This window comes from Pseudorasbora parva, chromosome 15 (assembly GCF_024679245.1).
Source record: "Pseudorasbora parva isolate DD20220531a chromosome 15, ASM2467924v1, whole genome shotgun sequence".
Classification (NCBI taxonomy): Eukaryota; Metazoa; Chordata; class Actinopteri; order Cypriniformes; family Gobionidae; genus Pseudorasbora; species Pseudorasbora parva.
This window is the reverse complement of record NC_090186.1, coordinates 29,609,467-29,622,487: the sequence shown is the minus strand read 5'-3', so window position 1 is coordinate 29,622,487 and position 13,021 is coordinate 29,609,467. Positions and strand designations below refer to the sequence as shown.

At 36.7% G+C, this 13,021-nt stretch overlaps 1 protein-coding gene across 4 annotated transcripts in view; it reads left to right on the top strand.

Moving 5' to 3' along the window:
* The window catches only part of stxbp5a (syntaxin binding protein 5a (tomosyn)), a 131,208-nt gene extending 118,398 nt beyond the window's left edge, over window positions 1–12,810 (top strand). The window contains exons 20-27 of one of the 4 annotated variants that reach the window (XM_067417620.1): window positions 564–611; window positions 2,047–2,097; window positions 3,675–3,956; window positions 4,039–4,408; window positions 6,355–6,520; window positions 6,621–6,732; window positions 9,135–9,355; window positions 9,546–12,810. In XM_067417620.1, coding sequence (XP_067273721.1) covers window positions 564–611; window positions 2,047–2,097; window positions 3,675–3,956; window positions 4,039–4,408; window positions 6,355–6,520; window positions 6,621–6,732; window positions 9,135–9,355; window positions 9,546–9,587 — 1,292 coding nt within the window. In that variant the 3' untranslated portion in view covers window positions 9,588–12,810. The remainder of the gene's footprint in view (window positions 1–563; window positions 612–2,046; window positions 2,098–3,674; window positions 3,957–4,038; window positions 4,409–6,354; window positions 6,521–6,620; window positions 6,733–9,134; window positions 9,356–9,545) is intronic. The other 3 variants (XM_067417621.1, XM_067417624.1, XM_067417622.1) reach the window with 3 other exon arrangements.
* Window positions 12,811–13,021: the final 211 nt, after the last annotated feature.

Genomic DNA, 13,021 nt, shown 5'->3' with positions numbered 1-13,021 from the left:
CTCTGGGGTGGAAAAAAGCACATTACTTTGCCGTCATTATTCAAATTAGCATTGTTTTTTGAGGATAACATCCAAATATAAAATGCAAGGTGATAACACAAAAGACGAGGCAATCTTAAAACATTTGCATTCTCTTTCTTTAGTTCGTTTAGCGCAGCTGAAGGTGGCGTGATACGCTGAAGACAACCTAAAAACCTCCTTCTAGAAAGAGCGTGACATTCACACTCAGAGACCGGGCAGATCTCAAAATAAAGATAAGATTTGCTATGAAAGGTCAGAACAGAATGAGAATGTATCTCCAAAATGACTTAACCTTCAGTTAGAGCACAGACCTCTGCAGCTGTTCTCTCAGCGAGTGGTTTGGTCAAATATTGAAAGAAGGTCCCTGTAATCATTGTGCAAATAGCAGCATAAACTTGCTGTAACACTTCGACACGGGCAGATAAAGAACAAACGATTGCGATCGATACATAATCTTTCATGATACTCCTGCGCTGTATGTTGCTCCCAGAAAGCGTAACGCTATCTCTAACTGCTCGTATGCTTTACTTCCTCCCAAAAAGTCTTGATGTCAAACCATCAGCATTTCTACAATGGAGGAGGGAGAGGAGGTAAGGTTGGATGACGGTGTAGAAGAGGTTCCACTGGTTTTGTTCAACCTCACTGTCTTTGTCTCTATGTATGAACAAAACATAGGACATGTCTGTCCCCGAGAACACAGCTACTTGAATATCCCTGATGGAAATTCCCACTGCATGCTACGTTCATGTAGCACGCATGTAACATGGTGACATGTGCTTGTGGTGATTTGCTTGAGGCGTTTCTCTTTTGCCACACCGGTGGCTGCGTACTATGATTGTCTGTTTGTAGGAATGAAGGTCTTCAATTTGTTGTCTTCCTGTACTTCCTGTCTCTTTATGTCTGTTCATCTCCGCAAGGGATAGTGAGGATGGTCTCGGTATTCACTTCACTGGAGTACTATTAGAAAACAAAATATACAGTTTTGGGTTCATTTATCATTTAGATTTCCTTAGTTGTTCGTACATAGACAAGCTGTGAAGACAGCTTTTTGGTTTTGTTGCTTTTATTTTTTGTTGAATGCTGAGCTTATTACACTGTAAAAAAAAATATTTTCAACTGAAAATATCTTAACATCCTTAATGATAATTCTTACCACATTAGCAATTAGTCTTGTCTTGTTTTAAGCTTAATCTAACAGAATTTTGTGGCATTGGGTGTTATTAGTGTTAACTAAAACCTACCCAAAACTTAAAAAATTAAAAACTTTATATTTAAAATGATTACATGTAACAGTTAATGAAATAACATAACCACTGAACATAAACTTTGTTGTAAATCTGCACATTTTAAAATAGTATAAAAAATAAAATTAAAAAAACAACCTTTGAAAATATGCTTGCAATGGGGTAAGAAGATATATAAAATGTTCTCAAAAATCAAGCAATTTTCTTCTCAGGTAAAAATGTATCTTGTTTTAAGGATATTTTTGTTGTGCAATATAAACAGCTATGGTTAAAGTTCAAAATAGTATGTGTCACGTTAATCTGGCAGTTATTTAACTTGTATATAAAAGACGGAAGATATTAGTTGACAGATGCCTACAGTACATGTGGCACGGGTACACAAATTATACAGAATGTACAAAATCATCCATAAAAGTCATAATGTCCAGTCTGTATCCTCCTGTGTGGTGCATGATTGTGGCATGGGGTGCTTAGAATGATTGTTTTGTCTGTTCTGATGTTAATTATTTTCCTTTCAGGACTTTGTGTGGCCAAATTATACCCATTTACATCCCAGTACTGTTTGTCCAGCATGCAGCATTATGCAGTTTGTCTCCGACTCGCTGAAAAATATTGCAGTGTCTCCTTTTTCCTGTTTGAAGCGTCTGTGTCCCACGGGATGATTAAAAAATCCTTTAGCTATGTTGTCTGGTGCTTTCTGGAGCACAACTAGTTCCAGCATTGCATGGCTTTTACTGAGGCTTCAATGTGTTTGTAAAGAGAGGTGTTCTCTTTTTTCCAGCAAAGATGTCACGGAAATTAAGCTTGCCTACTGAGCTAAAGCCAGACTTGGGTAAGCCTTGACTTTGTGTTCATGCTACACAGCTTTTGAATGTGGAGTCCATCAGCACATTATCAGAATCTGAAGGGTCCACATGCTCACTTACTTTGAACATCTCATGTCAGTTAGCCAAAGACTAAGGTTGGGTCAGAATTCCTGCACATTCAGAGTTCTATATATATACTGAATTTCTGACATTCTGACTCTATTCTTACGTCTTGATTCTTGGGTCTGACATACACCTGATGACTGTATTGGTTTGTCCAAAAGGCTTGTGAGTGTCTCAATAAATGGTACACATAAGCATGGCCGCAACCACAGCTTTACTTTTTATGTAGCAAGGGTTCTCTGTCAGCCTTCCTAACTCTTATCCTGATTAACACAAGTCAGCATTAACTGGTATTTAATTCAGTATCAATTCAGTTTTGTCATTAGATATCAGGGGTGTATTTAAGGGAATTCCCTAAAGAAGTACTTTCTGGAATCGTCTGATTTGAAATGGAAATTAAATGTGTAGGTTGATGTAAAGATCTCTCCTCCCCCCACACGCACATATCATTACTGTATATGAGAATGTCTGATGTCAGGTATTTGTTTTAAATAAAGCTTTAAATATATACTGTCGTTCAAATGGTTGGGGTAAGTATGATTTTTCTTCTTTTTTCTTCTTCTTTAAAAAAGAAAAAATAATACAGCACAAAACATTAATACAATAATTAATTGATTTTTAGCAATTCAGCATTATTATTTAATTTAGTAATTAATCATTTTATTCAGCAAAGTATTTTTATTCTTTTTATTACATTTTATATATATAACATGTCATATTAAGAAATGTTTTGCTAAATTTCTGAAGGATCATGCGACTGAAAACGGGAGTAATTGCTGCCATCACAGGAATAAATTCAATTTTAAATTATATTCATTCAGAAAAAGTTATTTTAAATTATAATATTTTGCAGTATTACTGTCTTTATTTTGGATCAGTTAAATGCAGCCATGGTGAACAAAAACATTAGAAAATCTTACAGACCCCAAACTTTGAACACTATTGTAGGATTTAGATAGGGAGCGTATCATTTTATAGTTATGTACACAACCTTTTCTTTCTCTGTCACATGCTTCCATTATTTTTATTTTTGTTTTTAATTTCCAGACTGAACACATCTTGGATAGGGTGACCAGACGTCAAATTTTTCTCTGAATAGTCCCATTTTCTGGCCCCTATAAAATGTCCACATGTGGATTTTATTTTTCTAGTATTGCCAGTTTTCGAATAAATGAGGTTGGGTAAAAGGGGCTAAAATAAGCAAGTGTTCCAGGAAAATAGGGCATCTGGTCATCCAAATCTTGGGAATACCATTTGTCTCCATCACACTGGAGAGACTGCCTCATTTCCCACACCAAAGGTCATTTTCTCACCACTGAAGGATGGTGTATGATTTAACTTGCTAAGCCACTTCACAAATGGAAACTTAATTTCTGCTCAGGGGGTTGTTTTGCTATAAGGGTATTGAAAGAAGTAATGATGATCTGTCGGTTGTTGTCTTAGAATGGGGGCTTTACCTTTCTGTGTTTTTTCTCTACTGTCCTACTCTCTGTATGTCCCCCACGGGGTTCCATACCCCTAGACAACAGGGACAACTCCTTCAGCCGCTCGCGGAGCTCCAGCGTGACCAGTATTGACAAGGAATCACGAGAGGCCATCACATCTTTCTATTTCTGTGAGACGTACACGCGCAAAGCAGACAGCGGGCTTACACCTAGTCTGTGGGTTGGCACGTCCTTGGGCACAGTCTTGGCCATCTCCCTCAACATGCCCCCTGCTGGAGAGCAGAGGCTTCTGCAGCCAGTCATTGTCTCCCCTTGTGGTAAGTCAGCACATTTGAGGTTTAATTTAAGGGTTGTTTGTCTTTTTTTCTTTATTCTGACATCTCATCCTCCTCTGCACAGGCACTCTTATCAGGTTGAAGGGTAGCATCCTCAGGATGGCCTTCTTAGATTCTACAGGGTCTCTCCTTCCCTCTGCTTTTGAGCCATGGTATGAACCCAATGCTCCAGCCAACGGAGAGGAGCGGGACAAGGTCCGTAAGAGACGGCCGGTGTCTGTATCCCCATCCACATCCCAGGAACTGAATGAAAACCAGTATGCCGTGGTGTGCTCTGAGAAACAGGCCAAAGTCATAGCCCTGCCCTCTCAGACCTGCGTGTTCAAACACAACATCACTGAGGCATCTTTTGTGCTGCGGGCAGATGTGGTGCAGATTAACGCTGGCATTTGTGTGGCCTGCTTCTGTGCCAACGGACACATCATGACCCTCAGGTGAGAGAGGATGCCCTTCAACTTGAGACAGATGAGGATATTTAAAAGCACTAATTTGAGACTGCATGTTCGGTCGTGTAAATTCATAAAAATGTACTAATTATATAGTATAAAGTATTTTATTATATTATCAGAATATTAGATCAAGCAGGGTTGGTATGATTTTTTAAAGGATCTTATGCTCAGTCAGGTTGCAATTATTTAATAAAAAAAACAGTAACATTGTGAAACAGTATTACAATTTAAAATTAAAGCTGCGAGCAGCGATGATGGGCCCAAGCCGGTGGCACCGCCGGAAAAAACTAAAGGACTATGTCAAAGTCATTTGAATTCACCTCATTAACTGCAGCAACTGGTGCTGCTATGACCAGAAACCACAACAGTCACATCTATGAGATAAATTACATTTTATTCATTAATTTTATGTCAGATGATGTCAAATGTCAATTTCAAAGTGCAGAATACCGTCAAAATGCTGATGTTGTATTATCCTTACACTTCTCCTCATGTGTTTTTGACCTACCGTAGCTTGTTTGTTCACCAATATTATGCAGCAAAAAGTATGCTTGTTTTTATTTCAATATGCGTGGCATATTTAAATGTTAAAAAAAATTATAAATAAAGCCAAATCACAGAAACCGCAACAATGATTTTAATATCAGTGTCAGGTAAGAGTAATATGCATGCCTACATTTTATGAAAGTTTATTGTAAACAGCCACTTATATAAAATCTTGTGAAATTTACTTTTTTAATCCATTTGAATTCTATCAATATATAATTACTTTAAAGATGTGTTATATGTGATCTTTGCAAACACAGCACAGGACCTTCTTTAAAGCCCATGTTATAGAAAACACACACACCTGCTCTTAAAAAAATATAATAATAAATTAGTACTGTCTGAATGAATAAATGAAATCACAGATGTCAGATGAAAAAAATTGTAACTCAAATTTTATTACAACTGTCTGAATAGGGATATAGTGTCATAGTTTAATTTCAAATGTTGAGTTATCATTTACTGCAATATCATTTTACATCAATTAAATGTATTAGGATATAATAGGTCACTTTCAATTATGTGCAAATGTATTTTTTGCAGCTTAAAATTTTGAAAGGAGAACTTTGTTTTTATTTCACTGTCTGAAAACACTGTTTTGCAATAACAACAATAGTTTTATCTTCAAAACAGTGTTCTCAAGGACATATCCAACCTGGTTACTAAATAAGGCTATACTCCCACCTTCTGGTTATTCTATATACCGGTAGCTCTTTGGTTCTCATTTTTGACCTTAAACAAAATGCATTAATCTTCTTATTTTTAAGTTGCACACACTACTTTTTTTTGAAAAAGAAACTAAAATGTGTTTTTTTCTATTGTTGGTGCTCAAGAAACATTTCTCATTATTGTATATTTTAAATGCTTCCCTATTGAAGACTGCAACTGGGACTGCACGCTGCATTTAAATTGTTTCACTGATGTGAGGAATTGTTCACAGCCTGATATTTATATACTGTAGCACACCCAGTAAATTTGAAAATCAGGCTATTTTCAGTATACAATATTGTCGTCTTGCTCCACTGTTCAGCAAAGCCGGAGCCAGGGGGCATGTTGCTATTGCAACACAGATCTAATCACTGTATTGCTCTCTGAATCGCTTTGGCTTATAAATCTTCAGAGAACAGAACAGAAAGGCAGACAAACATCTGTGTGACTGTCAGTAGGAAGGTCAAAGTTAACCATCAAACATGAAGACCTTGGGGGTATTGTTGCAGATCAAATCTACAAAATCCTTAATGCTCGTTTCCCATAATTGAACGGCACATTCTGAAGGACAAACCAATCACTGCCACAGTCTCCGCTTTGCAGCTCTTGAATAATAGAGGAGGTAAGATATATATATTCCCGAGCTGAAGAAATGTCTCTCTGTCGTGCCGTTTCAGCCTGCCAGGGTTGAGACCATTGCTGGATGTAAATTACCTACCCCTGACAGATATGAGGATAGCGAGAACGTTCTGCTTCTCCAACCTCGGCCAGGCCTTGTACCTGACCTCACCTACTGAGATCCAGAGGATTACCTACAGCCAGGAGGTTTGTGAGAACTTACAGGTGAGCAAAACATCTTCATAAATTGTTCTTCTAGACTCTCCTGTTGCACAGTATTTACGACGATGATGATGACGATGAAGATGATTGGATTGTGTAACAGGAGATGCTAGGCGAGCTATTTACTCCAGTGGAGACGCCTGAAGCTCCTAACAGGGGATTCTTTAAGGGTCTTTTTGGAGGAGGAGCACAGTCTCTAGACAGAGAAGAGCTTTGTGAGTAATCTTTCATTAACTGCTATTTGCACTCAATGTAAAGTATCACAGCACACAAAAGAAGAGGGCCGTTTAGATCACGAGTGTCAAACTCCAGTCCTGCAGAATGTAGCTCAAACCAGCTCTAAAACACCTGCCTGGAATGTTCTAGTAATCCTTAAGACCTTGATTATCTGGTTCAGTTAGGGTTGGAGCTAAACTATGCAGAACAGTGGCCCTCCAAGAACTGTGTTTGACACCCCTGGTTTAAATGTAGGCTGGCTGGGGCTAGTTGTCACATTTTACTCCAGGGTAGGTTTATTTTTAAAAATCAATTGTTCTATAGTCACAAATTCTAACAGATAGTTGGTTACAAAAAAACTGTATTGCCCAGTCACAATGGAACCTGCCACTAAAAATGCAATTTTACTTTATTTATTAGCCGTTTCATGAGTTGTTTTTTCATAATTAAATACAATTTTAAAACAACAGAACTAACAATAATAATAATAGCTATAATTAATATTGCCTTCTACAAAATTACAGTGTTTAAAAAAGAAGGAAAGGGATGAATATATCAAAATAATAAACTGTATGAAATAAACCCCTGTATAAATCTTCCATAACTTCAAGACATGACTAAGTCGTCTTCACTAGGTGCCGACTGGGTCACTCAAGCCTTACACATGGGTTTCTATTGATGGGTAAAGTTACTCCTCCAAAGTTCCTTTGACAGTTAAACATATTCTGTTGGACAGTCATTTTTATAATATTGCAAGAAAACGTTTTTATTCAGAAACTTATTTTGGAATGTGTCTCCTGAATGTATTTTAGATTTGATATCTAATGTCAAGTAGAAATGTTTTATATAATTATTTTATATTTTATGGATTGTGATATTGACCTTGTGTTTGCCATATAAACAGCCTCAATGCTTACATGCCGTTAAAAATGTAATAAACCAACAAACACGTGACAGCCTGAGATAACTCTTAGCTGCATGTATATCAGTGTATTTTATTGTGTGTGGAGTGTGGTGTCTGCTTGTTTACCAACAACTATTACAAAAATATAATGAATTCATTAAAAAATATATGATATAACAGGGTTTTAAAAAGTTAGTTCACCCAAAAATTTAAATTCTGTCAATAATTACTCACCCTCATTCGTCTGACACCCATAAGACCTCCGTTCATCTTTGGAACACAAAGGAAGATATTTTTGTTGATATCCGATGTCTTCATTGACACCAATGTCATTTCCTCTCTCAAGACCCATAAAGGCACTAAAGACATCGTTACAAAGTCCATCTCACTACAGTGGTTCTATAATAATTTTAAGAAGCAACGAGAATAGTTTCTGTGTGCAAAAAACCCCACGAAATAACCACTTATATAGTGATGGCAGATTTCCCTCCACTGCTTCCTGAAGCTTCGGAGCTTAATGAATCAGCGTATCGATTCACGATTCCGATTGCGTGTCAAACTGCCAAACTGCTGAAATCTTGTGACTTTGACGATCCGAACTGAACAAAAATATCTTAATTTTATTCCGAAGATGAACGGAGGTCTTACAGGTCTCGAATGACATGAGGGTAAATAATTAATGACAGAATTTTCATTTTTGGGTGAACTAACCCTTAAAACTACACTGTAAAAAATTATTTAAAAAAAAAAAGTTACCTGGTTGCCTTAAATGTTTAAGTTCATTAAAATTAAAATTTTTAGATAATACAATGAACATTTTTTGAGATTCGAAAACCTTTATTAAAATATTATTTAAAGATTTTGTAAGCATATTGGGTAATTGTGTGTGTTTTATTTATGATGACGCAGTGAAACATGCCAAATAGTGGTATTTTCATGAATTATCAAATTTTTTATGTGGTTCAGATACAATAATATTTTAAGTTTCTATTTATTAAACAAATTTCCTACCTTTTAATTTCAATAAACTCAAAATTTTAAGGCAACCAGGTTACTTACTTTTTTAAGTTAAACCAACAATTTTTTTTACAGTGTAGGTGTTTGAAACCAGCATTTAAATCACAAAATCCCATTTAAAATATGTCGAGAAAATTTGATTCAAGAACATGTCAGCCAACTGAACTAAAGTTTGAAAATGACTAAAACTGAAATACATGAAAGCTAAATAGAAATGTATACAAAAACTACTAAAAATGACAAATTAAATATAAAAATATATGCTAAATAAATAATACAAGAATAACACTGGTGACAACTCACCCATGTGACATCTAGCTCAGTCTCCTATGCCTCTTTGTCATCTTAATGAGCTCTGTTCTCAAAAGTGACATCTTAACCATGTGTGCTGTTCTCTTAACAATGCTTGTTTGTTTCTGTTGTGCTGTCGCCTCATTTGTAACATTCTTTCCACACTCTGCTTATGTACTTGTGTTTCAGTCGGCGAGACAGGAGCCGGAAAAGCACCACGCAGTCTGGCTCAGCACATTCCAGGTCCTGGGGGTATAGAAGGCATGAAGGGGGCAGCGTCAGGAATCGTGGGTGATCTAGCTCGAGCTCGGATAGCGCTGGATGAGAGAGGGCAAAAACTGAGCGAGGTGGAAGAGCGGACGGCAGCCATGATGGCCAGCGCTGACTCATTCTCCAAACACGCTCATGAGGTACAGCATTACCACCGCTGACGCCAATAACAGATGAATCTCTCCTTAAAAATAGCTAAGCGTTTATGTATTACATAAATGTATTTCATGCGCAATATAATCAAGTTGAAGCTGAACCAGCATTGTAGCAGTGCGATCGGCGTCTCTAACTTTGATCCTCTTTTTTTACTGTCTTTGCTTCCCGCTGCAGATGATGCTAAAGTGCAAGGATAAGAAATGGTACCAGTTCTGATCTCCGCAAACAGCAGAGCCCAAAGGGACTCAGGAGTTCTCCTACACAGCCTTGTTCATCCGTAATCCTTTTCCCACTCTCATCTTTATCTCTCCTCTGCTGGACCAGTGGGATCCCTCGCTCTTTCCTAGCACAATATTAAATACAGTCTGCTTACAGAACTGAGGCACAGACTGAGAGCGGCCCCAATCTGAGGAATGCCATACCATGATGGCGTCCACTCTTCGGTTTTCGTTTGTTCGTTTAATATCGCCAATCCTCCCTCACGGCGGCTGGGCATTGCAGGCCCTGAAATTCCATTTCTTCTCTCAGTCTTTGAAATGTTTTTGTGCTGTTGTTTTTTTGCAATCATGCCCTGCCTCCCACATCGGAGAGCAGTAATTAGTCAAAAAAAAAAAGACTAAACGGAAAAAAATACAACAACTAAACAACAAACATAAAAAAGAGTACAGTATATATACATAATTCTATATAAATCTCCATCAAAGTCTGTAAAAATGCCATATTCGCTACTGTCATAAGTGAAACTGAAATAAGAAGACACCAGGTGAAGCATGGGATGAGCTCCATTCACAGGAAATGATGTTATAACGTGGATGAGTCAAACCTTTCAGAAGAAGAGAGACCATCTCCCTTCTCCAAAAAAAAAAAAAAAAAAAAAAAAAGTTCTCGGTATATTTCTGTAACATTTCCCAAATGATCCCTTTTGGTTTAATTATCATTTGAATATTTATTTATTTATTTATTTTTATTATTTTTATTTTATTTATTTAGCCAAATGTAAATGTCTGCTTAAATATAAAAGGCTTTTTAGGTGATCTTTTTACGAAATTATTGTGAATATCAGTACAATAATGCTTTACATTAAAGTACCATCTTGAGGGTTTATAATTAGTTGACATGATTTACATGGTACTGTAAATGAGTGAATTAAGAAATAACTATTTATAAACCGACTGTGAGTGATTTAATGATGGTATTTTCATGTGATACATTATGCAGATGTTTAAACTTTCTGTGAAACTCCGTACAGGAAATATCTGGTCTTGACAGAGTTGTGGAAGAAAATGATCCATCTCTATTTTTTGGGGGTAGACAGCCATATACAGTAGACCTCAACAGCTAGAACATTTATTGTGACTGAAAATGACGTTGCAGTCTCTTCAGTGTTGGCTCTGGGATTTGATTTTGTCCATTAGACCAGCTTTCTCATCCCTGCACACTGCATAGATTAAACCGCTTGAACATGTAGAGAGATTGTACTTTAGTAAATATGTTGGTCCACATTTCATTTGTTACATAAAAAGCACTTACTGATGGAAACAGACCGGTTTTCCAGCTCTAATCTTTGGTGACTTGAGACCTGATTATAGATGTGAAATAGGGTTGAACGCTTTCACTGACTTCAGAACAATATTCATTGTAATTCTGAATGTCAGGAAGACATCATCTAACATTTCTATCTGACGGTACTGGTTTCACACTGGTGCTTCACGTGTGATGCAGTAAAAGCACAGGGCGTACTTCAAGAGCATCTTCATTTGTGAAAACTCCTACAGTACTACAATGAGTGTTAGCTGTACATTCGAAACCAGAAAACTAGAACATAACACTAAATACAAAAAAAGTGTACGAAAATGTCTTTCTCGTCCCATTTCTCCCTTGAAACCACATTTTAGTGCCATTATATTTATTTGTGGTTTGCAAGAAATGCTGCTATATATGTTGCATTGATCACGTGATCCATTGTCGTTCAAGATACTGATTCTCACTTGCCTCTCTGCCCAAAGTTTTTTGCCATTCTGTGAATGAAGGATTTTTCGACAATCTGGGAGCATCAATTGCGAGACAGTTGCCATATTTCAAACGCCAAAGATTTTCTTTCATTGAGTTCTGTATTCCATTCGACAGCTGTTTGTGTCTGAAGTATCACTGCATCCAGTAACAGTGTTGAGGACTTTTCTGATGTTTTTGGCTGTGCTAGTCTGCCTTTCGTGTGTTTCGTATGCCGTACTTCAAACTGAAAAATGGGGGAAAAAAAGATTTACAAAAACAAATGAAGCCAATCTCTCTCAGACTCTAAATGTTTCTCTGTGTTGGACTCTATATTCTCTGTAGCTGTGTTTTCATGCCATGGTGTTCTAGTGTTTCTGAAGACCGGGTTTGTTTTTGAATATCTCGCTCGTATGTCATCTCGCCTGATTAACTAATTCAATTATATTTGTACGATGTGTATTTTTCTCTGCGGTACTGTATTTCCCTGAATAGATATCCTTGTCATATTTTTAATCATCGATTATTGAAAAATTATTTTTATATATGCTTTGAGGAGGACGTATTTTAAGCTCATCGCGCTCTGTCACTTGTCTTCATGTCTTCGTTTTCTGTCGTGTAATCCGTTTGTTTGTTCACAACAGGGTGATTTTTTGAGTGAGTGAGCGTTCCCTTAAAATTCCTGAATACTAGAAGTGTGTGAGAAGATGAAGGTCTTCAGAGGACCAGTACGGTTCATTGTTTGAAAAAAAGCCATTCGTTTATTATGTGTGTAATACTACATTTTAAGCCCCAACATGGTTGATATTTACAATTTAAAACCAAAAATTACTTTTCAACATGTAGGCTCGTGTAGATTGGTTACTCGTGAGGTAATTCCGGGAGAGATTTGATGTCCTAGGTTGCTATTTTGTCATTGTCAATCGATAAACAAAAGTATCCAATCAGCCGTGTTGAACTGTAATGCTGTAAATGTCAGTAATAAGTGTTCAAACTCCAGCAGAATTTATTGATCGCACCTTTAGTTCATTCATGCCTGTCTCATATAGGGGTTTCAGAGTCACTCTGAATGTGAACCTGGTTGTTTGCCCTTTGTAACATTTCATGAATAAGGAAGGAAAAAAGGTTCCTGTTGCTTTCTTGGCTTTAATTTGATCTATTCATTTTGTAATGTTTCATGTTGACTTTAAGTTAATCGTTTTATTTGTCTCAGACAGAACATTCTTACCTGAAATATTACACTTTTAACATGCAGAAGAGCCTCATTCATTTTCTGTCCTGAATATAACGGTTATCAGTGGGTTGCAGTATTTTCTCATTGTAGCCAATTTCTTGTACAGTTTTATGCAAATTTCACATGGATGTTTATGACTATCTGCTGCCACAAACAATTTAGAATTTCTGTAGATAGTAATTACTGTGCAATGGAAAATAAAACTATTTAAAAATCTTTTCTGTGTTTTATGGCTCATGGTTCTAGTTCTCTAAATGGTCCTTATTTTTTAAAACGTAATGTTTTATATATGTGATGTGTATTCTCTATAAAGACTTTTAAAAGGAGTATTCACATTTGGTTTTATATTTTAATCCAAACATAATTTGTCCTAAAGGGATTTATGTTTGAAATGCAGATCTCTGATAATGATTGGAACTGTTTGTAG